The sequence below is a fragment of the Ailuropoda melanoleuca genome, chromosome 11, assembly GCF_002007445.2.
Source record: "Ailuropoda melanoleuca isolate Jingjing chromosome 11, ASM200744v2, whole genome shotgun sequence".
In the NCBI taxonomy this organism is placed as follows: Eukaryota; Metazoa; Chordata; class Mammalia; order Carnivora; family Ursidae; genus Ailuropoda; species Ailuropoda melanoleuca.
The window spans coordinates 520,043-547,665 of record NC_048228.1 but is presented as its reverse complement, the minus strand read 5'-3'; the positions used below and the strand labels follow the sequence as shown (position 1 = coordinate 547,665).

Genomic DNA, 27,623 nt, shown 5'->3' with positions numbered 1-27,623 from the left:
TCCCGGCTCGTCCTGGGCGGCCGCCCCGGTCCCCGCTCCCGTAGGCCCGACGCCGGCGGCCGGGCAGGCGGTTCGAGGCGGTCGCCGAAGGACGCCGGATGGGCCGCGCCGGGCTCGTTGGTTCCGGGGCCGAGCGAAATGAGGAGTCCGTAGGGCTCAGTCGTCCGCGCTCCCCCTCCCAACATGTTCCTAAGCGTCGCGGGAAAATTGAGGTTCCCGGTCGCGCAAAGCTCAGAGCTCCCGGTAAACCCGAGGGGTTGGTGCTTTTGCATCCACTTCGCAGACATATCTGTACATCTGAAAATAGCGGACCTTCTGTAGGAGTTCCATTCGTGGGGTGGTAAGTGCCAAGACCCGCTTAGGGTCTGCGAGGTGGTCGTGTCCAACGACTGTCTCCAGGCTGTGTGGTCATTTATCAGGTCTGCTGGAAAACTTGCGCAACATAACCTCAAGATAAAGCAAGTCTTAACAAAAACAAAAACCCCAAACACGGAAACGGCCTATTTTGTTAACTTCGTGAATTTGTGTGTTTGGTCCTATCTACGTTGAGTCTCGAGCAAAAAAATGCCCTCCCTCCCCAAAGCCCGCAGCCGTTAATTTCTGGAGTGCACGTGAATTCGTTTTGCGCTTTTAGTTTGTATGTCAGTACTGACTTCTCTTTCGTGACCCTGGCGTTGTAGGTGTTTAATAAAAGTTCATTTCCGCTGGGTAAGCTTTTTCGTTCAAAGTCACTTCACAAAATGTGAAATTGACAACTTGCATTGCAGTTAAAGTTGGTAACACGTCAACTTTGATAGGAAAACAGACTGGAAACTACGTCTTTTCCTGAAGTTTCCGCGCAGCATAAAGGACAGCAGTGCCGGCTCTTCTTAGTTACCACAGCCCAACTTTAAGTCTCCTCAGTAACCTGGAAAACTTAGAATTTCCTTCACCTTCTCTCCTTTTTTATTTTTGATGAAGGTGGAAGTGTCAGGGTTCCAGGATCTGCTAATTGGAGTTTAATTTTTCCTAACCTATCCCGCACTGCCCACAGTATTCGCTTAATGTCATTTTTTATTAGAATGGGCTGCTTTGACCCTAACAATTCAACGTGAAGGTTGTTTTTAAACGAAAACCTTTAAAATTGCAAACTTGTTTTCAAACTAGAAATGTGCTAGTATTAAGTTTACAGTCATTTAAAGTCGGTGGATTTAAGGAAAAGAATGTAAAGCTAACACTCCTGGAAAGCTACTCAAGAAAAACGAAGTTTCATGTCCTCAGAGCAGGTGATCTGGAGACCGCCTCAGTCTGCTGGTTTTGGCTGGTGATCTTTGGTTTAAGCTCTTATTATCTTCATAACAAGGTTGAGATGAAATCTAGCAAAAGGGAAATGTTTTAGTTTTCTGTGGTAGCTTTGTAATGACACCAGTTCCGAAACTTGCCCTGAGAGGTCACTGCGAGATGACATGTCCTTGTGTCGTTGAAATCATTGGTAGCTGACACAGCCTTGGGTCTCCTGTGGAAACGAGGGTGCAGAAGAACCCCCTCAAACAGTCGCCGAGTCGAAATGCTTCGGTGTGCTTGTACCCAGTTTACTGTGTGTCAGATTTACTTCAGAAAGACTCAGAATGCAGGCAAAAGAAGGTTAAGTTTAGGGTAACCTGTATTATGGACATAGTGAATGTGATGTTAATTGAGACATGAATCTTGAAAGGCCGAAATGCGTGTATTTGGGGGGTGTTTTCCTTTGTTAGAAAATAGCGTTTGCTTATAAAAAGATCTCTCTGTAAACAGAGTACGTTGAAGACAGAGGCGCCGACAGTCCCTCACAGGGTCCTTGTGGCACCTTCTGGGTGTCCTTTGTGCACACTGAAGGGAGAGAGTACACTGTTGTAATTCCTCTTGACATAATGCTAGACTTCGGTTTTTATTTTGATGTAATGAATTTGAATACATTTATTCATATTGAGTAATGGCAGTGATTACAAAATCAGGACACAGTAATTCAGGGGAATTCTGTGCAGCAATTAATTTTGTGGCCAACCCCAGATTAGTAGACATTTTGGCCTTTTCTTATCTTTCACTCTTAAAATGTCAACATCCTTGTGCCATATAAATATCTTTACAGTTTTCTGATTATTTTCTTGGATGAATTCCTAGGGGTAGAATTGCTGAGTCAAAAGGTAGGCATATTGTACATTTTCATATATTTTGCCAGACTGCCTTCCAGAAAAGTAGCTGTGTATAGAATTCCTGTTTTCTCAGTCTGGGCTGGGCTTGGCTTGGCTTTCTTTTCTTTTCTTTCTTTTTTTTTAAGATTTTATTTATTTATTTTAGAGAGACAGGGAGCAAGCACAGAGGGAAAGTGAGAAGCAGACTCCCCGCTGAGAGGGAGCCGGATGTGGGGCTCTATCCCAGGACCCCGAGATCATGACATGAGTCGAAGGCAAAGGCAGATCAGCGTGAGCCACCCAGGCACCCCTCTGGGCATTATTTTCATTTTTTCCATACTGCTAGGGCAAAAGAGAATCTCACTCTCCTTTGTTTTTGAAATAGCTATTGAGATGGAAAAATTTCTCAAGTCATTTTCACTTTTGACAATTATTTATGGCTTCATCTCTATTTGGATTATTTTCAGCATTTAAAAGCATCTTTAAGAACTTGATATGGTGGTTTTGTTACCACCTGAGACCTTATGAACGTCAGGACCTTACAGAGGATGTTTGTGAAACACAGGAAAACTTCTGAAATAAATATTAAAAGGAATGCAGTTAATTGGACCCGCACGGGGGTAATTTTATTAGTGAAATCCCATTTTATTTTATATTCGCCGTATTGAAAATCAGCTTTGACTATTTTCTGGCAAGTCAAAAACAAATGGTAATCAATGTTGTCATTTTTAGCCATAATGTTCTCTGGGGTGATCATTTTTGATCTTTTGAGACTAAATTGTTTCAAATACCAGTCCCGGGAGCTCTTTACGTTTTTAGGAGTATTTCCACAGAGGCTTCTGATCTTTGTATGCTGTAGATCGAGATTTCCCTTTGGAGCCAATTAATTTATTTTTTTGTTCGGAATGATCTAGATGTTAAGGGCATGTTGATTTTTGGAAGTTCTCTCATTGTAGCCGTTCAAAACAAATTTTAAGACAGACTTTACATATTGCTGAACTGAGTTCTCAAGTCTGTTTTCAGTCTTAAGGCAGTATGATCTGAGGAACATGAGCAGAGAGGCTGAAACGAGGAAACCAGGCTGAGAGTCAGTCTCTTGAGCTGCTCTCTGCCAGGTGCTTTCTAATTGCCATATGATTTCATCTTTGCAATCCTTAGGCTGTCCACATTTAACACGGGTGAGGAGACAATACCCAGAACAGGAAGCCCTTGCTCCTGAGTGACAGTAGGAATTGGACATTGGGGGCTCTGGTTATGATGAGTAACAGAACTGAGACTCCAGATGGAAAAAGCATGGACTGAAGAAGGGTCCAGGGTGAGGGGAGGGCAACAGAATCAGCTAAGGTCCCATGGTTCTCCAGTTTGGGGTAGAGCTGTCAAATCATGACCAGAGCATGTAGAGCTCCCACACTGGGATTGGGGCAAAATTGGACATCCTCCGCCGGATGGGACCGAGCCTTGGGCTGCCTGCCTTTGTGCCGTAGGAGCATGCCCAGTCATGGTGCTAAACTTACTGGTCTTGGACCCATTTCCAGAAGTCTCTTGTCCTTTACCAGGGAGGGATAGTCTGCGTATGCCCTGCAGCCTCTCTGCCTGCATCGTTTGATGTTTTGGTTCTGGGTACCCTTGAAGAAAGTAAACTGGGAACTGTTTAGGAAGGTGAAAGGATTAGAAATCATGACTCTAAGAATGGCAGAGAATGCAGGAGAGGTGCCTGCAGAGGAACACATTTGCCTTCGTAGGTTTTAAGGGACTGCATTGTTTTTTATCTTCAGGAGGCAGAACTAAAGTGAGGAGGGTGGTCGGAGGAAGGTCAGCTCTTGTGCAGACATGGATTCAAAGCTGGGTAGACCAAGCAGGGTAACCGTTCCAACAGCTCAGACATTTCTTTCCTGCATCTCCAGTCTTTTACAGGTGAGAACAGGTGGAGCCCAGAGCAGGGAAGATAGTTCAGCAGTTTCACACCTGTTAGTAACACATCCTTGCTTGGGGCCAGTTAGTGTTGGAGTCAGAAAGTGGCACATTGGTGGTATTTGTCTCTGGACCGTCCTAAGTACCGCATCTTGAGGACCTGCTCTGCTGGCGCTGGGTGGAGGGGGGACACCGGACAGGCTGACCTAGCAGCAACCAGCAGAGGAAGGTGGCCGACAAGCTGAGGTTGAGGAAGAGCAGCTGTGGAGGGAGGGACATCGAGGCAGGGGTGCTGGTCGGGGGCTAACCATGAAGACACACTTGTCACAAGCGTGGCACAATGATCTCAAGCCTAGCTGCTCAGTTTTTTTGTTTTGTGGGTTTTTTTTTAAAGATTTTATTTTTATTTATTTGACAGAGATAGAGACAGCCAGCGAGAGAGGGAACACAAGCAGGGGGAGTGGGAGAGGAAGAAGCAGGCTCCCAGCGGAGGAGCCTGATGTGGGACTCGATCCCGGAACGCCGGGATCACGCCCTGAGCCGAAGGCAGACGCTTAACGACTGCGCTACCCAGGCACCCCTCAGTTTTATTGTTGACCTTGTGGGAGGATAAGAATAAGGTGTAGGGGCGCCTGGGTGGCTCAGTCGTTAAGCGTCTGCCTTTGGCTCAGGGCGTGATCCCGGGGTCTTGGGATCAAGCCCTACATCAGGCTCCTCTGCTGGGGGCCTGCTTCTTCCTCTCCCATTCCCTCTGCTTGTGTTCCCTCTCTCTCTGGCTGTCTCTTTCTGTCAAATAAATAAGTAAAATCTTAAAAAAAAAAAAAAGAATAAGGTGTAAACCCTAGAAAATACTTACTGAAACGTGTTTACAGCCCACATTTAGCAGGTGATGACATAAGTTTTACTGGAGCGCTCACATTTCAGAAGAGTTCATCTTGCAGTCTTCTGGCTGTGCCACAGTGACATTGCAGGCAGGCCTTCAAGTTTGGTGGCTTGTGAGCCGGTGATTTCTGTTCTGTAAATATGAGGTCATCACATAGCTAGACATTGGGCCAATTAGCAGTGAGTGATGTGCCTATAGGGAGGGTGACCTGGGATTGGGAGTGCATCGTGCCCTACTTAGAGTCAGGGTGTGCTTTCCGAAGGTTGGCAGTGGGTCTAGGATTTCAGTCTTGGCCAAAGAAATGCTTGAAATTGGATGAATAATCAGAGTATGGAAAACAGAAAATGTAACATAACCCATACTGTGAATTTGGTTGTTTGCTCATATGATCCTTTTTGGTGTTCATTTGAACATCGTCATTTTACTGTTAGCCATTGGGATAACAATGGAAACAATTCTCTTTCCCAAAATTTGACGTTTTCTGTGTTAGGTTCTTTATGGTAGATTTTTTGGTACTTGTGAAGACGTTTGATAAACACTTGTCTGGAAGCTTAGTTAAATGTACAAAACAGTTGGCCCTTGAGACAAAGCCTCTTGGTTGTCAGGACTGTTTTTATAGCATCTTTATGTAGGGTGGTTGTCACACCGCGGTGTTGTCACAGCCCAAGATGGGCTGCTCTGTCAGTTGCATCAGCTCCGAAGACACAGCGCTTCTGTTGCTAATTAGCCTTTTTGCCACTTGGGAACATTCTGTCGAGGGAAGAACAAAGTGCACTTCGTTTTATTTTTAAATACACTTGACTGCCATTGCGGAGAGTTGGGGAGGGCGGTGCGGACAGGCCCTTAGACCGTTTCTAATGGGGGTGGGGCAGCTCCTTTCATTCAGAGTCCTGCCTGTCCCTTTGGAGACCCAGCAGTCAGCCCCTCGAAAGCCTTGTGAAGGATCAGCCGGGTGGGATGTTGGGCTAGCTGATCTTTGGGACGATCTACTTTTGCGGATATGGACAGACTGAAGTGGAGAGTCTTCCCTTTGGACGCCTGATGCAAGCCTCAAACCCTTCCGTGACAGAAGATGTGTGGAGGAGCTACGTGGGCCGGCCAGGTGGCATCGTCCAGGCGGTTCAGGCTCGGGCCGCCCCAGCAGGATGGGGATGTGAGTCCCTGCACCAGGGTCTCTTCATCTGGAGCCTCCCGGGAACTCTGTGGGTAGCTTTCAGGTGGCCTGTCTGCCGTACCCCCAGCCTGAAACACCCTTGGAGCCTTGTCCAGGGTCTCTGCATCATGAGGTGTGTGCTGTGAAACGCTCTGAGGTGTCCTGTCTTCTATTTCCCACTCCCCCATGATCCCCCTCTGCTCCTGCCCTGTGGCTTTCTTCATCACTGTCCTCTCACTGTCCTGTGTACCCGATGTTTTACCTACTTTGTCGTGCCCCCCCCCCCAGCTGTCGAAGGAGAGAGAGTTGGGTCTGTTTTGATCACCGTTGTATCCCCAGCACATAGTGAGCTCCAGGAAACATTGAATCAAAATGGAATGGTAAACCTGCCACCAGTGGAAGTGGTGGTGGTTTTTAATTTTTGAAGCTTTAGTCCTGTCCTTGGGGGTCTTATTTCTGTGGGCTCGTGTGTTTTCATAGCGCACATCCCTCTCCCCTGCCAGCTAGAGAGGCGGTGCCCTTGACATACGGGTATTGCTTGCGTGAACAGCCCAGCGCCCTCGAAGTAAACCTGTCCCTGGACACGGTGAAGTGGTCAGTGGAGTTGGCTTACCAGCGTCCAGGATACTTGCGCTGGTTCTGGGCACCCTGCTTTTCCATGTCACACAGGAAACTCAGAGGAGACTTGAGGGTTGGCAGGCTTCAAGGATTCAAGGAGGGTTATGCTGCAGAACCCAGGGTTGGTCTCAGGAGTAATTCCCTTTTTCTGCTCAATGATGTACGGTTTTCACATTTCAACAGCCGATAAGCTGCTGGAGCAGGGCAGGGTGCCAGCCAGTAGGAGAGTGGCTTCAGGACGCTTCGGGGGAATGGCTTGGAGCTTAAAAAGCAAGCTGCTTGTTTCGGGCACTTTTTAGAGAGTGGTGACAGGTTTTGGCTTATCACTGTGTTCCCTGTGGCTCTCATGGCCACGACCTGCTCCTCAGGGACTGTCTTAGGAGGATGGGACCTGCGCAGAAGCAAGTGCCCCACTGACCTCTCGCAGGTAGCGGGTGGCTGGACAACAGCTTGTTTCCCTCCTCGGCTGTTGAGATGACCTTCGTCACGGGCTTGTTGGTGCTTTGGCGCAGTAGTTCTTTTAGCGTACATCATCGGTGAGGAAATAGGTTCGGATTTGGAGTGAAGATGGTCTGTGTGCATCTTCTCGGGTGATGCGAGTTGCGGTGTGCTGTGTGGCTGTGCCCTGTGGCTGGGCCCCATCACCCTCTGCTCACAGCACAGGGTGCATTGTGGTCAAGTGTCAGAAATGTTGGTGTCTTGAGGTTTAACAGCTCAGGTATAGTGGGCCTTGGTTTGCTCATCAGAAGTCTGCTGTACACTGTCTTCTTTGTCACGAGTGACGTTTTCGGACTTCTAGGGACACGGGCACGGGGCGCAGCTCTTACCAGCCTCAGAGGGCCCAGGCGAGGTGTTTAAACGAACCTTGGCAACGGGGCTCTTTTAAAATTACTGTTTCAGTATGTGCTGACTTCATACTTTGAGTAGGTGCCCGGTGTGGAGGCCTCTCTCCCTCCAGGTCACAGCCCCTCCCAGGCCCCTGTGCCGCGAGAGCTGGGCGTGTCCGCACCCCGCTTTTCCTGTGAATAACTGCAGGAGAGTTTTGTACGGGGCACCCCGCACCTTTTCCACATTGGCCGCAGGACCCTGCTGGGTGGAGGGCCGCACAGGTTGGTTCTTGTCATCTGTGGTTACAGTCGGGGCTGCAGTGAGTGCCCTGTGGGACAGTTGGCAGGTGTAGCTGCATGTATCCCATGGGATGGACTTCCAGAGGGAAGTGTCTGTGTTGGAGGGGACAGCAGTTTTCACTTGCTCGGTGTTGACACCTTCTCCAGAGGCTCGCAAGTCGTGTCCAGCAGCACTGAGTGAGGTTTTCCTCCCTTGTAGAATCATTACTCATTTGCCAGATATGTATTATTTCTGCTGTGTGCTGCTGTGAGTGCTAGGCACACAGCAGTGAGCGGGAGGGACCACGTCCTTACCGCATGGCGCTGACAAGGCCGTGGGAGAGCGCTAACCTGTAAGCAGACGTTGGCCGTCCTAAGATACATTTCTCTTACAGTGAGTGAGATTAAACTGTTTCCTTCCCTGTGACTTTCATGGTCATAGTTTGCTTCTCTGTGGGGTTTCTTCATTTCATTTTCTATGTCAGGGTGTTCTCTGCCTCAGCACTGCTGACATTCTGGGATGGAAGACTGTCCTGTTCATTGTAGGTTTAGCCACCTCCCTGGCCTCTAGATGCCAGGAGCACCTCTCCGTTGTGAAACCAAAAAATATCTCCAGACACAGTCAAGTATGAATTGCAGTAAAACCTCGAGAAGCTTGAGACTGTTCTCACCAGGGATTTCAGAGCCAGGCAGGCATGTGAGAAGGAGGGAGGCGCCCGTGGAAATACACGTGTTCTCTGCGAGTCCTGCCTCGAGTCCTGCCGTCCTTCGCATGCGGAAGCTCCTTGGTTTACAGAGAGAGAGCTGGGGCGAGAGGGCTGGGTTTGGTTTTTTTTGTTTGTTTGTTTTCAGACACTTTTAACACTTAAAAGTTTTACTGACTGTGAGTTTGGAAGCTTGCAGGTTCTGTGCCAGACTAACTTTTGCACGTGACTGAGGCCACCCTGAGAGAGGTTATCGGTGGTGACACAGCACCATGGGCCCTTAAGTCTGTGAGGTTTGTTTTCAGAGGACATTTCTTACGGTGCAAGTTGTCACTCACGGGCTGCGCTTCATGCACGCCCCCCTGGTTTGTCAGGAGACACACTTGGTCTCTTCCCTTCCCTTGGACTCCAGGTTACAAGTGTCTGCCCCGCTTGGGAGCTGTTTGTTCTTGACCCTCGTGGCGGACGTGATGATGTGAGAGGCTGAGGAGATGCCCCTGTGGGCCTGACGCTCCTGGGCTCTCGGTTCTGGGTCCCAGCAAGCCCTGGCTCACAGGCCACAGGGACTGGACACATGACGTTCCCTGTGGTGGCACGTGCTGTCAGGTCTGCGGGAGTTCTTTGTAGGAGTCACAGGGGTCCTGTGAACTTGAACCCTCTACAGAGGTCAGGGCAGTGGTCAGGTATGTTCCAGAGGAAATCTTCCCTAACTCTGCGTGTCTGTGGGGCCTCTGAGGGTCGGAGAAGTTCTAGAGGGATGCGGTGAACAGCTGTGGTACTCACACACCATCTTGTAACTGCGTTAGCAAACCCTTTGTCTTCTGTCTCGATTGGTTTCGTCCCATTGTTGGGTAATACGCTACAGGATTTTTTAAAAAGATTCATTGATTGATTGGAGAGCATGCGTGCACGTGAGTGGGGGAGGGCAGAGGGAGAGAGAATCTCAAGCAGACTCCCTGCTGAGCGCAGAGCCCGTCGCAGGCTGGATCCCAGGACCCCAAGATCATGACCTGAGCTGAAACCAAGAGTCAGACGCTCAACTGAGTCACCCAGACGCTCCAGTATGCTATAGGATTTTTTTAAAAATTGTGAATAAAATGCTTAAAGTTAAGAATTTAAAAACATGTCTATAGTATTAACAGTTACTCGTTATGTCTATTTTCCATCACCTAATCCTTGGTTTTAGAATTTTGTGTCTCAATCCAACTGTGATTTTTTTTCTCTCCTTCTGTGTCTTTCAGCAAACGGGGATTCAGTGTCCGGTCCTTTGGAACAGGAACTCACGTGAAGCTCCCAGGACCAGCACCGGACAAGCCAAATGTTTATGATTTCAAAACTACATATGATCAGATGTACAATGATCTCCTTAGGAAGGACAAAGAACTGTATCCCAGTGGGTCGCCCTTTTAGAACCCCCCACGTGCTTGTCTCTGGCAGGTGTCACCTGACGTGCGTCACTCTGACCTCCAGTGGAGGGGTGTCTGTGACGCAGGTACCTAGCGGCTGCCTCTGCATGGTGTGCTGAGTCACGGCACACGTGACGCGGAGGTGGCCGTGCGGGGCGTGCAGATGCAGACACGGAGCCCGTGTTGACAGAGTTGAGGGCGGGCTCCAATGCAGCACCAAACAAGGCAGCGTAGGTGAGGAAACCACAGAGCGGGCTGCAGGGCTGCCCACCCCTCCCTCCACAGGTAGGTGTGTGTGCGCGCACACGTGAGCGCCGTGTGCGCTGAGGCCCCCGTAGGCAGGCTGTCTCACACATCTCTGCCACGTGTGCTACCAGAGGAAGCATGTTAGAAGCACGTAATTGAGAGAACTTTACTTCATTTCAGGAAGAGGCAAAACAGACTGGATCTCTACTTAAGACTCATGTGAAGAAAGGTATTTTTTTTTTTATTAATCATTTTTAGAGAGAGAGAGTGCACGCACAAGCGGGACGGGCAGGGGGAGAAGGCGAGGGAATCCCAAGCAGACTCTGTGCTGGGCGTGGAGTCCAGTGTGGGGCTCAGTCTCACAACCTGAGATACCGACCCAAGCTCAGACCGAGAGTCGGATGCTTAACTGACCATCCACCCCGGTGCCCCAGGAAAGGTATTTTTTAAATAGATGTTTATGAACATGACCTCAGGCTCCACAGTGGTTAAGATCATTGCCTGGCCTTTGCCCAGGACACTTCATGACCACCCGTGCTGCTTTAGAACTTCTGGGTCTTCCTTGTTACAGTGAGGGATTTCTAGTTCTCAGGATAGAGTCCAAACATACGCCAAGTGAAAGAAATAGAAACACCCAGAGAGAAAACTCTGTCTTCGTGTTGGTTCTCTTGCGATTTCTAATAAACTACCAATGTTTTCTGTAAATCTGTAGATTACTTAGTGGGGAGTATGGCCCCAAAGCTCATTCTAGCAAAGTGTAAAACTGGACCCTGATAGTTACTCCATCTGTCCCCTTTGCTCTCCTCCCTCACCTACATTAGCTGTCGGGGCATTGAGTCAGAAGTGCCGTTTCAGGGTGTGTGGAGCTGTGTGCGAGGTGGGAGTCCAGGACTCACGGTGCAGCAGACCCGAGGTCCTCCTGGGAAGTCCTGGGTGTCCCCCTTTCTCAGAAGCCGCAGAGCCTGCACTGGGGAGAAGACCCTGGTCTCTGTGTCGCAGTGCCAGGCGCTGCTCACGTCCTTGGGCCGAGAGGGAAGGCTCCCCTAGAGGCAGCATCTCAGAAAGGCTGCTCTCCCTGAAGTTCTCCTTTGTGTTGACAGCCGCTCTTTAGCCTTGCAGAGAAGTGTTGACCACGAGCCCCGTTATCCTGGAGAAACCTGTGACCCTCACTCCGGGTTTTTCTAACTTGGTATGAACTCTCCATGTGTCGTTAAGCTTATCTCGAGACAGGATCTGTTTTTGAAGATTCTTCAGCTAGCACCATTCTTTTTTTTTTTTTTTTTAAAGATTTTATTTATTTATTTGACAGAGAGACAGCCAGCGAGAGAGGGAACACAAGCAGGGGGAGTGGGAGAGGGAGAAGCAGGCTCATAGCAGAGGAGCCTGATATGAGGCTCGATCCCAGAACGCTGGGATCACGCCCTGAGCCGAAGGCAGACGCTTAACGACTGCGCCACCGAGGCGCCCCTAGCACCATTCGTTTTTAAACTTTTCTTTTTCTTTCTTTTTTTTTTTTTTTTATTTTTGCGACAGAGATAGAGACAGCCAGCGAGAGAGGGAACATAAGCAGGGGGAGTGGGAGAGGAAGAAGCAGGCTCATAGTGGAAGAGCCTGATGTGGCTCGATCCCATAACGCCGGGATCACGCCCTGAGCCGAAGGCAGACGCTTAACGACTGCGCCACCCAGGCGCCCCTAGCACCATTCGTTTTTAAACTTTTCTACTCAGCGAGAGAAACGAACGCAAACAGATAATAACGTGCTCGTTCATACTCCCTTAATTGTTACAAATGAGGCCTTCTGACATTGGAGCTGACTGTGATCTTTCTGTTTCTAGGAGTGGGCAGCCCTTAAGCGTGTTTTAAAAAGACTGGAACAAGAGGGACTTGGAGGAGGAGGGTTGACGTGCAAGTCTTAGCAGTTCTGAATGGAGGCGCAGAGCCCAGCCGCTCAGAACTCAGAATCCCCCCTGTGGGCTGACTTCGTGCAGATGCACGCTCTCCCACGGAGCATCCAGTCCAGGAGACGGCCACACACGTGTGCCTTTGCTGCATTGTGGGGAAGGTGTGGTGGTTTGGGGGACATGGCTGTTCCACTGTCACCAGCAGTATTTGCCTCCTGAGACCTTGTGTAGGAAGGTCACCTTCACGGACCTCCCCTTTTGATTGCCCCTCACGAGGCTCTGGGAGGGAGACACTTTTGTCGGTTTATTGACTTCACTTGGGTGGGGTTTCTGTCTTCTAGGAAGGGTGCCGAGTACAGCCCTGGACCAGTAAAGATGGGGCATCTGCTCGGGGGGGGTCAGTGCACACTGGCAGGACTCTGGGGACGGGGGCACGGGTCCTTCACGTACGAGGGGAACAGAGGGAAGGGGGGCGGAGGAGGGTCAGCTGTGTGTTGGGGTTCCGACACCTGGCTTGGGAGGTATCCTGAGGACATGGGAGGGGAATACCTGACTAGCGATGGCTGCAGGGGGGGCGGGGGGGCTGGCGATTCAGTTGCTTCCGAGTTGGCATTTGGTCCAAGAAGCAGAGAAGCGCTGGAAGCCAGGTCTGCAACCTGGATACCGGGGCCTCCGGGGAAGCGATGGGTTTAGGACGTGAACCACTGATAAAACACGACACTCCGTGAACGTGCAAATTTTCAAGGGCGAGCATGATGTCCCAGAAGGAAAGTGGCACATGGTTAGTTAAGTTGGGAGGTGAGGCGGAGTGGCGTGGGGGCGGGGGGCAGGCTCCCCCGTGTGTGCGTGCACGGCGCTCTTGAGGCTGAGTGTGGGGCCCTGACGTTCTTAAGCTCTCAGTAAGTTTTGGCCAGTGGTCCTTTTAGCATGAAAGCACCTTATCTCTGAAACTATTTGGCTATTTGTAGGTGGCTTTCCTTGTGGTTTTCTGTCTGTGAGCAGGGGGGGACCTCGGGTTGAGGGAGATCGAGGGGGCCAGGGACATGAGTTGGGATAGAAACCTTGTTAAACTAACCGTAAACTAACTGGTGAAGCTAGACTGGGCTGGTTACCAGTTCCTGTGAGGGTTATCTACCTGTAGTACGGGGAATCCAGGGTTACCCTGCGGACAGCCGGAGACATCCGCTTTCCCTCTGGCGAGGGACACCCTCTGTTTTACACAGAAGAGCAGTGTTGGGAGAGGGTCCCCGTAGCAGATGAAGTGCAATCCGTGGGCCCCAGCGTGTCTTACAGGGCTGTGCAGCTGCCGCCACGGCAGATTTGAGCACTGTTTTAATCCTATTTTATTGAAGTTCACTTAATTAACATAGTGTATCCTTAGTTTCAGGGGTAGAGCAGTGAATCGTCAGTTGTATACAACACCCAGAGTTCATTCCATCACAAGCCCACTTCCGTGCCCGTCACTCCGTTCCCCACCCCGCCTGAAAACCCCCTGCCCCCTGCAACCCTGGTCTACCTTCTGTCTCTGAGTTTGCCTCTCGCACCCGTTTCCTACACACGGAGCCCTGCAACGCGTGGTGTCTTCCGGAGCGGGCTCCCCCAGCGTGTTTTTGAGGCTCACCCGTGTTGTGGCGAGGAGCAAGCTGTCTGTTTTTAAATGTAATTTTTTTCCTCTTAACCTTTTTTCTTCCTTTGCCTTGGAGTTATTTTGAATACAGAGCAGCCTTAAACTTGGTGTTTCGCCCTGTGGGCTTCAGCGCAGCTCCCACAGTAGACGTCGGGAGTTTTTCTCCTTTTCCCTGCGGGGGCCGTGTACCAGGCTGGAGCTGCCCTGGGCCCCCCTCGCTGAGGGAGCACAGTCTGCAGCCGAGCCCTCAGCCTGCCTGGAGGACCCTCGCTGAAACGAGAACATTGCTCCTTCTCCATGCACGAACGGCCCGGCTGGGACCTCATGCCCAGGATCACTGGGCCCCGTGGGGGGGTCTCCAAGGGGAGGGCCGCGGTGTCTCCATGAGGTGTGATAGGGAGCCCATTTCAGACCTTCCACTAGATCATTGCTTTGTGAACTACAAAATCACTTAAGATCACTTGTCTTAAAAAGCAAGTAACTATATGTTTAAGTAATAGTGGCATTTTTAATACGAGAGACCAGTTTGCTCCTTAAATGCTGATTGGAAACCGCGGAGAACTAACACTTTCCGGGATCCTGACTTTGCAGTTAGGAGTGAGCCTGTATCCAGCATATTTTTCTAATTTTTCTCCATCTTTTGTACTCACCTTTGGGGTTTAGCTTCTTTTAAACCACATGCTCATTTGCATCCTCTGGCTGCACAGTCCTTAGGCCTCGAGCTACTGTACGTGTGCTGGTGACCCCGAGCAACCTGGGTGTGACCTGCAGGGGCCACTGCTGCTCGGTTCTGTGGCCCAGTACAGCCCTAAGAACACAGCATGTGATGTGTAGGAGCTGTCTTAGTGCACTGGGGGTGTTACCCGCAAGGTTTCTGGTCAGCAGTGGGCGCTCAAGTTTCTGGAGAGTCAGTCATCCTTGGATTTTCGCCTGCAGGGGGCACGCCTCACCCCGGTGTTGGTCAAGGGTTGGCTGTATGTATACCTGGTTCTTCCTGGTGCACTTTTTCTTGTGTTGGGGTAAAATCTGAAAATAAAAATGATTTCTAAGATTGTAGATCTCCACAGCCTCCCGACCTCTGTCCTGGGTCTGAGGCCCTGTTCAGCTGTAGGGCCACTAGCCTTTTCCTATCGTTCGGGTCTCCCTGGGCCCTTGCTTCAAGCTTAGTGTTCCTTCTCCTGCTGTGCTCGGTGGGGTCGGGGTGGCTGCCAGGCTGCTGGTCCTGTTGTGGGAACGGTTCCTGCAGCCCAAGCCCGTACTCTCTTACCTGCCCCCGACGGGCTCACCATGCTGGAGGCGCTCGGGCGCTCTCTTCGCTTCTGCTGTGTCGGACCTCATCTCATTTCACGCCGGTTGGCAGCTACGTTTTTAAGTAGTTTTTGAGAACAGTGTTTATCAATTTAACAAATGAGTGTGTTCCTAAGTTCAACACTGATTTCTAGAGAAACTCTGATCTAGTTTTGCTGATATTTAAGCTTTCAGGTCTTAGGAAAGCACTCGTGCTTAAAATATAGACCCTGGCCTTAAGATACTCCAGAGGAGGCAGACGAGCCGCCGTCGTGTCGCATCTGGGGAGATGCCGGACGTTGAACAGAGATGGTCGGCTGGCTGGGGTAGCTGCCAGGGGTCACCTGTGCATCTGGGCGTAACAGCCACGCTCACCTCGCCCACGGCTTCGAGAGCTCGCCCAGGGCCAGGAACAGACGTGGTCTTCCCAGCCCATGGTAGGTGAGATGCTGATGCCAGGCGTGTTGAAAGTGGGTTGCGTGAAGTGGATCACACCGGTGGTTTCACGTTGCCAGTAACCTCACAGGTGGTGGGGAGAGGACATTGTAGACCAGTCAGGACGCCTGCCCCCCGAGCCGCGCAGTGGGGCAGCAGTTAGCTTGGGTGCCAGTGGCTCCGGACCTGACTTTGAAATTTCCCATTTCAAATTCTCGTTTGTGCAGCCTACGTGCTTTGCAGAAACCTCTTTGATTTCCAAAATGAATTTATTTATTGATATAAGAAGTCTTAGCTCAAAAGCTTTTCATGTAGCGGTTCTCAGAGTGTGGTTCTAGGGTTCCATCTGTCCCCACAGGCCTTGCAGAAGATCCCAGGCTCCAAGCTGTTTGCTGTTTGCCTTTCTCAGTCTCCCGGAGTGTGCTAAGGGCTCTGTCAAGCTCCCACCCGCCCCCCGTGGACCGGTCCTCCCTCTGACGGCTGGTGGGCTGTGTTTGTCCTCTGTTGAAGACCTGCAGCAGCCCCAGGACGCCTGAGCCCACCTGCGCCCTGAAGCACTGGGCTCCGCCTCTCCAGCTGTCTTCTTTCCCTTAGGACGGGGAGGCAGGGGGACAGGAGTGCTGCCTGTGGAGGGAGACAGGACCCTGTGGGCTGTGGTGAGGCCACCGTGCACCGCTCCAGCCTTACAGCTTGCTGGCTTAAGAGCAGCCATAAGAAATCTCTTGTTTACATACTCTTTAGTGCTTTGCCCTGAAAACACGGGCTGGGGGTGTGTGTCCTGTATCCGTAAAGGTTAGGGGTGGCCCGGGTTCCCGCGTGTCCTCCTTTACTTGGGCCTTCCCTCTTTGCTCTCTGTTTGGTAGCACTTGGCGTGCTTCTTAGTGATTCACATGTGTGCTGTCCTTTGGCTTTTCTCCCCTGAATCTAAACTCGGAGTTGGCGTGGTCTGTGGGACGTAGCCGGCACCGGGTGGTGGAAATCAGGTGAGCTGCCATGAGCTCTGATGGGGGTGGGTGTGGTGGGCATGTGGGAATGCATCCGCTTTCCAGGGCCGGGGAGTCTGCCCAGGCCTTGACCAGGAAGACATGCAGGGCGTGAGGGGTGGGTTGAGCAGGAGGGCTCCAGGAAGGTGCCAGGCTGAGCGGGAGGGGTGGGTCTGAGTCCCAGCGGTCCTTACAAGCAACAGGCACAGCTTTCCCACCAGCCTTGGGGGCGGAGCGCCCACTGAGGGCATGCTGAGTGGGGACGCTGCTCCAGCCGCGTCCACCTTGGTATGGACTACGGCATTTGGGGGCACGGAGTGTAGACACCACATCAGGGCATCATCCTGCCCGTGCTGTGTCGCCAGGAGGGGCCCCCGTGGGGGTGGGATCTGAGACGAGGAGCTTCGTCAGAGTGCCTTGGGGACACAGGTCATGAAGAGTGGGAAAGAACTGTTGGCAGCTCCTTCTTCAGGGCAGGCCTGGCTCCTGCCCTGGCCCCAGAGCAGGTCTGAGCCACATGTTCTGCCTCTGGATGAAGGGCCTCTTCCTGGACGGCAGCCGTCTCTGTCCCAGCCCCACTCAGGGCACACCAGGCATCACCATTACACCCAAGAGTAAGATTTCGAGGTCTTCAGAAGGAAAAGCCCCTGCTGGGCCATGTTTCACGCAGTTCTGAGTGCATCCCAGTTAGTGGGAGACGCTCAGTGACGCCCTTCTCTCTCCAGTGGCCTCTGCACAGCTTGGTTTTCTGCTAATGGTGCAAAGCTGTCTGCTCCGCCTTGGCCACGGCCGCTCTCCCTGCTCGGTCTTCCCTTAAGAGGCTCCGGCTGCTAGCGCTGGTCCCCATGAGGAGTCCTGTTGGGGGTGGGTGGGTTGGTTCACAGTGACCATTGGCCGCTTGGATGGGCTCCTCATCCCCCTTCTGAGGCAGACAGGTTTGTCGTGCAGTATGTGTTGTTTGGACAGTGTTGAAGCTGAGCTGGGGTCGGGGGGCCTTGGTGGGGTCAGGCAGGGACGGTTTCAGCTCAGTGACCACCCTGGGCTTTGTCTAGTTATTGTGTCCTGTTCCTGCTTTTGGCTTACTTTTTTTTTTTCTTTTGTAAGAGTCTTACATTTTGTGGTAAGAGAACTGTTTTTCTTTAAATCACTGAGTCACTAGAATTTCAGTGAGGAAGAGGGGTTGTTTTATTTTTCCTCGTGCCTGTTGCAGTGATGCCAGGCGTTGGGGAGCCGCAGACCACAGTCAGTGCCCTCCGGTGCCAGAGCGCTGCCCGCTGCCGTGGTGACGTCCAGCACAGGCGACCCGGCGTCCACCCCTGCTGCCGGGCTCAGCTCTCCTCTCCACAGGAGGCCCGGGTTTGTCCAGTCTTGAACCATTTGTATAGAAAAGACATGGTGTTGCAGACTAGTTCATAATTTTTAAACTTTTTCTTAAAAAGAGTTTCAAAAAGGAAGTTCGTGTTCACTAAAATTATCTTCATGCTCAGCTTTTTGTTTTGAGGTTAAAATTTTTATAAAATTAAACAGTGGGAGTAGGTGTGTGTGTCTTGAAACAGACTGAGGGGGGAGCCCGGCCGGCTCAGTCAACGGAGCGCGTGACTCTTGATCTCGGGGTCGAGACTTCAAGCCCCACGTTGGGCATATAGCCGACTTCAAAAACACACACAAAAATTAAAAATATTTTTCCCACTGTAATCTTACTTATCCAGGCAAGTTATTTTAAGAAGTGTTTTGTGAACATTCTCACTAATTTAAATGAGTGCAGTGTTTTACCCTATTTGGCAAGCGGCCGAAAGTCTGCTACAATGTGCTAAAACTTAGTCTTGCTGGGCAGGGCAGTATGATGGACCCTTGTCATCTGTTCACAATAACCCAGGAGTGAGACCCTCCCTCTCGCCGAAGCCGGACGAGCCTCAGGCAAGGTCCTGAACTTTGATCTCACTGCCCCCACCTCCAGCTGTCGGCCCCAGGATCGAAGAATTGTCTGGCCAGTACTTTTAAACCCCATTCAGAGGGGCTTGTTTCCTTTGAAGAAATGGGACGGCCTAACCCTCCCCTCCAGAGTCCCCTCATGCTTTGCTCAGATCCATCGGAGGGGAGGGGAGGGGAGCAGAAGCTGCCATGCCACGTATGGGGCGGTCTGTCCTTGCGGGGTGCCAGGCACCGCCCAGAAGCATCTTCCAAGCAGCACGGCTTGCAGAGTGCCAGGTTAGGCAGATCAGGCCGCCTCTTTATGCGCCCACCCCAAATGGGATCAATCAGATGGTGGGAGCTGCCCCCCTGAGGCTGGGAGCTGCGGCGGCCCAGGTGTGGGGCGAGCGCCGCGCAGGTGTCTGTCTGCTGCCTCTCTGAGCGATGCTGCCACTTGGGCTTGCACGCCCTGGGAGCCGAGGCTGGTGGTGCTGCTGCTGGCACACGCACACAACGTGATTGCAAATGCAAATGTCTTTCCAACACGTTCTCTGCTGATTTTAGCCCCACAAAAGCGACTTTGCCACTAGTGTGTGATTCTGTGCACGGTCGTGGGCGCCTCTGTTCCAGTGTGCCTGCTATTGGCCCTGCTTCCCGTGGGCCTCGCCTCCCAGGCCTGTATCCCCACGTAGAGCATTCGCACAGCGGGGTTGCACGTTGGTGGCCACAGAGGCCTCTGGTCCCCACGCTCTGAATGTGCTGTCCCAGAGGGCTGTTTTCCTCATGCTCTTTATTTCTTCACATAAGTAACACTTGTTGCTAAAAACGGTGCTGCTGACATTTCCTGGCGGACTCGGGCTGTGTTCTCTGGGAGGTGCCGAGTGCCCAACACAGCGGTTCCCTGGGGTCACTCGTGTGTCTGCAGGATCCAGTGTGTTCATCACTGTTCTGTCTGGGGACATGGCCATTTGACTAACATGAAATGATCCTGGAAGGTCCGCGTGGAGGCAGGCATGTGCCTGTCCTGCTTCCTCCAGTGGTTGGTTCTTGGGATTGTGTTTTTAAAGAGGCCCTCAGTGAGACCCTGGAGGTTTTGTTCTAACAGATTCTTGATGACACGGGTCGGGGGGTGCACAGTGTCTGGCCCGGGGTGTGTGACCCTGAGCAGACGGTCCTGGCCTCGCTGTGTGGGCCGGGGGTTCACTGAATGCTAGAGCTTGCTGGGCTGCAGGCCCTCCCCATTCACAGCCCCGTTGGTGCAGATCTGAAGTGAAGGCAAGTCGCCGCTACAGAATCCTGATAAATACTCAAGTTGTTCCTGAGATGGGGTTGGGAGCCCCAGTTCCCTGTTGAGGGGCTGCCCTTCCAGTAGGTGCCTGTAGGGGGCAGGTGTCTCAGAGGCTCCAGCTGCATGGAGGGGGCTTCCTGGACGCCTGCCCCCCTTCTCACCAGAGGGAAGCCCCGGGGGCAGGAAGGGGTCCCAGTGGATTCTTGAGGCCAGCAGAGAAGAGAGAAAGGAAGGCTTCTGACTAGGGCTTCTAATTTCCTGGGCCAGGGAGTTGTCCCTCTTGGTGGGTTTGGGGTTGGCAGATTGCCCTGGGCTTCCTGGGAGTACGGCCCTGCTGACCTTGATGCTGTGTTCTGTCCTCAAGCCTTTGGAGGCCTTTCAGAAGCTCCAGTCCTTTCCTGGGGCGCGGCTGGCTGTCCCATCTCAGGACCGTGGACCTGGGTTCAGCAGGGCAGCGGTGGTCTTCCTCAGCTTTGCCCACCCCCACAGCTGTGTCTGGACTGGCCCCGGTGGCCCAGCCTGCAGGGCGGGTGACTGGCGCTTGGGCATTTCTGAGCTGAGCTGCCTTTGAGGATCTTCCTTCCCCAGAGGGGACTTGGGTCACCCCATAAGAATTCTTGTTCTGTGTCTTATGTTGCCATTTGATCAAGCCTAAAATCGGAAGACTAGATTACAGGGTTCAAACAGATGAACAGGTTCTCTAGGTGTGGCCCACTCTTGGGGTTTTGGGTTCACATCCGAGGCCCGGAAGTGGAATTAGGCATGGCCGCGTTTGGGGACAGCAGGTGTTGATACCCCACCGGTGTGTCCTCGGGGCTGTTCGCCCAGCGTCTCTGAAATAGGCGTCCTCTGAGGGAAGCATGAGCAGCGTTTGCTCCGACCAGGGCCTGACCCAGCCGCCGGGAGCGTGTTAACGCTGTGGTGGGTATAAGGGGGCCCAGGGCTCCTGCCCCAAGGTGAGGCTTCTGGCTTCCCCTGGTTGCTGAGAGGGAACACTTAGGGCCTGTAGGGTGGTGGCCCCTGGGCTCCTGCCCCCATCCCTGGGAGCTGTGAGGCTGCTTGGTGCCAAAGCCCCATCGTGCCCAGGTGCCACCTCACCCATCCCCTCGCCTCCCCTGCCCCTCCCCCGCTGGAGTTGCTTCCCCTCAGGGACCCTGCTTCTGTCCTCAGTGTTCTGAGCCTGTCTCACCCGGGTCTGTCCTGTGTTCGGCTGGTGACATATGTGAGGAAGCGAGGCTTGAGCTGTGCTCGCCCGTCCTTGGCAAGAGCCTCTGTCCCGCCGGGACTGGCAGAGGCCCAGAGGGGCAGGGGTGGGGTGGGTGTCCGCAGCAGATCCCTGCCTCGTCGCGGCTGAGTGAGGGTGTGGGGTGTGGGGGCTCCACTGGTGAACCCGTGACCTTGGAGAGTGCGCGTCTGCTCCGTCACGTGGATTTCTGTCGGCACCTTTCCCTTGCTCTGGAAACGGCCCATCTGCTCATCTCCCTCGTTTGCCTTGAGCTGACATCTCTACCTTCCCTCCATCTTCCTTCGTGGAAACATCTCCACTTGGAGTCAGGGTTCTGCAGGTGGGCTCCACGGGCAGAGGCCTTGCTCTGTGCCAGCCCCGGCTCCCTCCATCCCTCCTGGGACAGCATGCTGTGCTTCCCCTGGGGCCCCAGCGTCCGTGTCCACAGGAGGCACTGTTGAAGTCAGTGTGTCTCGTCCTCTCTCCAGAGGTGAACACGTCTAGCTCAGCCTCTGTGTCTCGCACTGAGGAGAGCGTTGTGGTTGAAGTTAAACCTGGTGTCTGGAAAGTTGCCCTGAAGCAGAACTAGACTTGTGTGCCTCAGCTCCCAGGATTACAGCAGCTCTGCAGAAGGACAGGTGCCCAGAGTCCCGAAAGGGCAGCTCTTCGAGGTGCTCCCAGACCCTCAGGCCTCTGTCCACCTCTGCTGTTTGCATTTCAGCTTTGCAGAGAAGACAGATCCATTGTGCCTGCTTGGTGTCTTTGCTCCTTTCCCATCTCTCTCTCTCGGGATGGTCTCTCCCATCCTGCATCCTACGTGTTTGCCCTTGGGTTTCATTGGGCCTACGCACTGATGTTTCCCCAACATTCTTAAAGCGCGCGCTGTACTGGCAGGGTCTGAGCTGTCGTCTGATGGTGAAGACCCCAGAGTGCTTCAGGGTGATCCTTTCTTGTGCCTCCTGTGGTGTGACACACAGCACCAGGTCCCTCCCTAGGCCCTCCCACCCTCCAGGTGCCCCCTGATCTGTGCTGGCCTCGCAGCTGTGGGGGGGGGTCGGGCGGACGGACGGACTCGCGTGCTGCCGTCACCTGTCGCAGGTGAGAGCTTTGAAGACGCGTGCCTTCTGAAGGCCGGGGGCTAGGAGCGGACAGCACAAGCGGGAGCTGGGAGGGCATGGTGGCTCCTCGCCCTCAGACCGTGCTGCCCAGCGGGGCGGGGGCGGGGGGCCTCACTCACGTCCGCGTCGTGCCGCAGGAGCCAGAGTGCGTCACTGTGGCTTCATCCCCATCTCCTCAGCTTCTGGAAGCATCTTGGGGTTCCCTTGGAGGTTGAAGCTTCACCAGGAGCCCCCCCCCACCGAACCCAGGGTACTTTCGGACGGGGTGCTGAGTGGAGTGGGCGCCCCCATGCCACATCTCTGCCCCCACCCCTCTAGGAACCCGGGTTCCCAGCCCGCTCAAGGGCACTCCTTTCTCGGGAGGCTGCGGCCTGCCGGTGAGACTGTCTGCTGCTGTGCTGTCCCTGGCGGCCCCGTCCTGCCTTCGGGGGTTGGCTGGCCCTTCACTAAACACAGGCGGCCAGGCTGCTGGCTGGTCCAGGCCTGTGTGGTGGGGCATCTCACTGCCCTCTGCTGACCTTCACATTCTGTCCCTGTCCTCGCGTGGTTTCCAGGGGGCCCTGGGTCCCTGTGACTTGGAGCGGTGGGTGGGTTTGTGGATTCATCTTGAAGGGCTCTTAGCTTGCACCCTTCGCACCTGGCCCAGCCCGGGCCTTGCGTCGCAGCTGTTGGCCAGAAGGTAGTCCAAAAGGGCGTCTACGTCTGCTTTCCTCATCTGCTAATGAGGGTTAGGGTTTGATCCCCGCACTAGGCATTTTTTCCTCCATGACATGAATCCTACTTTCATTTGTTGCTCTTCATAAATCACTGAGGCTTAAGTAAAGGAGGGACAGTTTTGCAAGGCCCTAGGAGCAGTGCGGAAGAGCGCCTGGTGGCCAAGGGCGGCCCCTGGGAGCCACAGCCTGCATGGGAGCTGCATCCCCCTGGGTGGCAGGTCTGTCTCTGAGGACACGCCAGAGCTCCGCAATCTTCATCCTGCCGGTGGGAGTGCGGGCAGCAGGTCCACGGGCTGTCCTGACCTCCCTGCACCGACACGGGGCCTGCCCTAAGCCATTTCTTCGCGCTGGACTTTGATGCCAAGTGCGTGAAGGACCGAGGGCTGCACGGCTTGCGTGTGGCTGCACAGACGCCCTGGGCGGGTGGAGCAGGGGGGTGGCGGGCCGACAGCAGGCCCAGCCCTGGGAACGCACGCAGCGAGTGGGACGCTCAGCTGAAAAATGCCAGACTCAAAAGCACGTCCCGGCTAATGGTCACGTGTTTTTTCAACTTAGAACTCTTCCACAGACCACTAGAGTACATTCTAGACGCTCTCTTCGCTATCTGGAAAGGCAGGAGATGTATCACTCAGAAACCGTCAGTCAGCTAGTCTGTGTCTCTTAAATAGAATTAACGAGATGCTTATCCCCAGCTTTCTGGAAAGACCTTTGAGGACCATGGGCCGTGTCTTTAGGGCCTTTGTCCCTGTCTCTTGAGGGTGGTAGACCCTATCCCTGGAGCCTGAGTGAAGACCGGGCCCCTGGGGTTGGGTGGGGGTAGGCCGCACGCTTCTGCCGCGGGGCCTGTGTGTCCCCTGCAGGCCCTGGAGCACCCTCACTCGCTCTTTTCAGTTAACCTGGGGCTTCCCCCCTCAGTGCCCCATTCTTGCTGTTGAAGTTGCCTTTCTCGCTGGTTCCTAGGTGTTTCGGTAGTGCTGTCACTGAGCCAGACTTGGGGGCGCTGGCTTTGTCTTTGCTGAAGAGCTCGTGCTCAGTGCGAGTGGTCACCAAGTTGCTGCGGGATGTGTCAAAGCAGCGGGTGAGGGAAGGCGAGCGAAGGTTGCAGACACCACGCTCTGCTTTCTGGAAAGGGGTTGGTCTGAAGGCTGCTGGCTGAGGTGACCGTGTATAGATGCTGGGCAGGGCCAGTCTGCGGGGCTTGAGGCGCGCGCCGCCTCCGCCGGCTTGTCTTCGGCAGGACCCAGGGGGCGGGCACGGCCCACTCCCCGGAACTGCCTCACCCCTCCATCCCTTCAACACAGCCGCTGGGGAGGGGCCGGCAGCTCTGCTGGTGCGCACTCGAGGTGCTGAGCTGGGCGGGGGGCGGGGGCCTCCTAGGTTTGTTCCTTGACTCCGGCGCTTAGCTACACGCAGAATGGCATCTTACACATGCTGGACAGAAATAAGAGGATCAAGCCTCGGCCCGAAAGGTTCCAGAACTGCAGAGACCTGTTCGACCTGATTCTCACCTGTGAAGAGAGAGTGTATGACCAGGTGGTGGAAGGTAAGTCTGCAGACCAAGTGTGCCCCACGAGCCTGGGCTGCCGCTTGCCCGTCACCGCCTCAGTGGCCGCCCCGGGCAGGACGTGCAGAGCGAGGTGGGGGTGGGAGATCGCGGCCTTCAGCCGGCCGTGCTCACCCGCACGAAGCCGTCCGTGCGGACTGAGCACGAGGTGCAGGCGGGAAGGTCCTTGGGGCGCGTGAAGAGCATGTGTGGCACGAAGGAACCAGGCTGGTCCTTCGTGAGGAATATGCTGTCGGATGCGCTGCCCCAGGACAGCCTGGCTGTTCGTGAATGAGACCAGGTGGCGGGCGCGTGGAGGTCGGTGATCACCAGGTTTCCTCGAGTCATGCCGTGCTGGGAAATGCTCGGGCCTGGTTCACCACCCAGGGCCAGAGGCAGGAAGAGCAGGTGCCTGGGTCTGTGGCCTGTGACCACCGTGTCGTCCTGTTCCCATTAGATCTGAATTCCAGAGAGCAGGAGACCTGCCAGCCGGTGCACGTGATCAATGTGGACATCCAGGACAACCACGAAGAGGCCACCCTGGGGGCATTCCTCATCTGTGAGCTGTGCCAGTGTGTGAGTGTCCTGCCCCTGCTCCTGCCCCATGCCTGCTCTGGCCCAAGGATCCAGGAGTGCCTGACTGGAGGTCTCTGGGAGCAGTCTCTGCGGAGGGACATGACCAGAACCATCTCCCCCTGACACAAAGCTTTTATGAGGAAAGGGGCTGTCACGCGATTCAGTTCGTGTTCACGTTGGGTAATTTTCAGATGCTGAAACCCAGGTCAGTGCAGAGGCGCCCACAGGTTTGCTCACTAACCGCGAGGCTTTGACTTAAGAACTTGCCTCTGTGCTTTTTGTTCGGTTGATGGAAGCACAGTGCTTTTCTCAGTGTCTGGCCGTGGGCCCACGAGAGCTTCTGCCGAAACCCCAATCAGGTTTGGCAGAGCCCGGGGGGCCCCAGAGCTCTGCGGATGCTGTCATGTCCTCTTCTGCAGCCTTGGTGTTCCCCAGATGGCCCTGGGCATCCTCCCTTGTGTGGAAAACCATAGGGGCTTTGCAGCCACTATGTGGCTATGTTCAGAGCAAAACATTTCCTCTTAGGAGGACCTACCCAAGGAGAGACCCATGTGCCCTGTCCTATGTTCCGCCTGTGAGATCTGCATTTAAGTCAGCTGGCTCTGAGTGACAGAAAAATGAGGGAATCAAGTGGCTTAACCAAGAAGTCCAGACACCGGCAGGCCTGGACTGGTTTGCTTTGGGAGGGGCCCAGGTTCTGCTCTCTTGTTGCACCCAGCACATCTTCTGTTCACAAGATGCCTCATGGCCCAGCATGGCTGCTGAAGCTCCAGCAGTTGTGCCCACGTTCTGGCAAGAGAAAGGGCTGAAGAGGAACACATGTCCCAGAAGTTGCACATGTGACTTCCATTTGGGTCACCCTGACGAGAAACGAGTTGTAGAGGGGCTGCTCTTCACTTCAGAGGGGCAGTGCTTACTGGCTAAGACTTAGGCCAATGAACAGCCTCAGCCATGGTCCAGCCCGGACCGGCCCTGAATCAGCCTTGAGTTGGCCACTGGCCGCACCTACTCCTTCAAGGCAGTGGTTCACCAGGGGACATCTGGCCACACCTGCACACATTTGTGGGTCTCACAGCTTGGCGGTCACACTAGTGGCAGCTAGTGGGTGGAGGCCGCAGGCGTGGTTCCGCAGTGCTGTGGAGCATGGGCCGGCTTCCTCACTGGGCAACTTCCAGCGAGCGACTGCGCCTTCGCAGGGTGGGAGCAGGGGGGCCGCGAGGTTCCATAGTCCACGTACTGGCGGCATCCGAGGGCAGGTCCAGCTGCAGGTGCCCTGTGCCTCCCTTCCCTGCTGGGCTCCGGCAGCGGGAGGCCTGGGGCCGCCCCCAGCCCTCTGTCCTCAGGCCCCGGGCGGGTGGGAAGGAGTCTGCCCGGCACAGGACCCCAGGACGGGCCTGCTGGGGGTGGGGGTGGGGCCGGGGCTCAGGACGGCCTGTCTGCTCTCCCCAGATTCAGCACACGGAGGACATGGAGAACGAGATTGATGAGCTGCTGCAGGAGTTCGAGGAGAAGAGCGGCAGAGCCTTCCTGCACACGGTCTGCTTCTACTGACCCACCGGGCCTGGCGCCCGGCGCGCCACCCCCCTCCTGAAGCCGTCTTTTTGAGCTTCCTTTTGTTAATACTTTTTCCTCCCTGATATTGGTTTTTACTTTGAGGTATTCTGCCGGCCGACGGCAGTGGTACCCAATAAACTGTGTGTAGGAAATGGAAAGACACACACATGCCAGATTCAAAACTATCACGTTTTTTCTCTCCCACTTTTACTTACGAGTGGGATGTTGGTTATGAAGGTGGTTTTTCTTTACCCAAAAAGAGCAAACAACGGTTTATAGTACATTTCCCCATGCATTTGTGGCTTTCATTGTGGTTCCTTCCTCTATACCCCCAAACTTGCTGGAATGTACAAATAACCTAAATGAAGCAATGGGCTTTATCTTGCTAGGAAAGAGCCTGCAGCTGTCCAATAAATCGATGTTGCTGGTCCTCTGTGCTCTGTCCTGAGTTTCCCCCTGGCCTGCTCCTGCCGCCCTGGCACAAGTCCCTCTGGAGGGACCCCTGGGCAGGACCCTGCACTCAGACTGCTTCTGAGGTTGAGAGCTGGGGACACCCGGGCCTCTGGGCAGCCCAGCTTCCCAGTAGGATCCTGAGGTCCTGCTGCCCACAGGGACTGCTGGAAGAGTGGAGCCCTTCTCCTGGAGCTGAGATCAGTTGTCCCCCAAGTAGTCTGACTTCCCCACGATCCCTCCTGACCCACAGTTTGTGGAAAACCTCAGGTCCCCACGGGGAAGTGTCAGGGACTCCCTGTGCAAGGCAGTGTTGTCCTGGGGCTGTGGATGACAGCTTGGCTCAGGGACTCTCCCCTGATCCCAGGATCGTGGGGGCAGCCTGCGGAGAGCTATGGCCTCTGGCCTGGGTTTCCAGGCTGCCCAGTCCTGGTGCCTGGTGCTGACCCCTGAGGGAAGATGGGGCTGAGGCTGGCCTTAACCCCACTGCGGGGCATCCTTTGGTCTTCACTGGGCCATGTGGCCATGGCTCTGGAGTGACCTCCCTGGCAGTGCCCCAGGGGCCCTACAGGGCCCTCTGCTAAAGGCAGGTACTTGCCGGAAGCCGGGTGCCAACCAATGCGCCGGCGGCCCCGAGGCCCAGGAGGAGGGTCCGGGGAGGAACCCCAGGGCCCTCTTCAGGACCGCCCGGTGAGGTCGGGACGTGGCCCCGGGGTCCAGGGGCGCTAGGCAGGCGACCAGGGCCGGGCCGGGCCAGATGGGGACGAGATCCCGCCCTGCGGCCCCCGGGGAGGGGTCCTGGTGGCGGCGCGGGGCGGGGCGGGCGGCCGGG

At 54.2% G+C, this 27,623-nt stretch overlaps 1 protein-coding gene and 1 long non-coding RNA gene across 2 annotated transcripts; both read left to right on the top strand.

Annotated features, from left to right (window-relative positions):
* The first annotated feature begins 8,139 nt into the window (after positions 1 to 8,139).
* Positions 8,140 to 26,771, top strand: SSU72 (SSU72 homolog, RNA polymerase II CTD phosphatase). Its single transcript, XM_011231252.3, has 5 exons — positions 8,140 to 8,174; positions 9,743 to 9,910; positions 24,072 to 24,211; positions 24,669 to 24,787; positions 26,237 to 26,771. Exons 1-5 carry the CDS (start codon positions 8,140 to 8,142, stop codon positions 26,336 to 26,338), a joined length of 564 nt encoding a protein of 187 aa, XP_011229554.3. The 3' UTR covers positions 26,339 to 26,771.
* On the top strand, positions 9,917 to 24,065 carry LOC117804335. The gene is made up of 3 exons (XR_004628667.1): positions 9,917 to 11,366; positions 12,013 to 15,429; positions 15,786 to 24,065. It is a non-coding gene; the product is annotated as an uncharacterized LOC117804335 (long non-coding RNA).
* Positions 26,772 to 27,623: the final 852 nt, after the last annotated feature.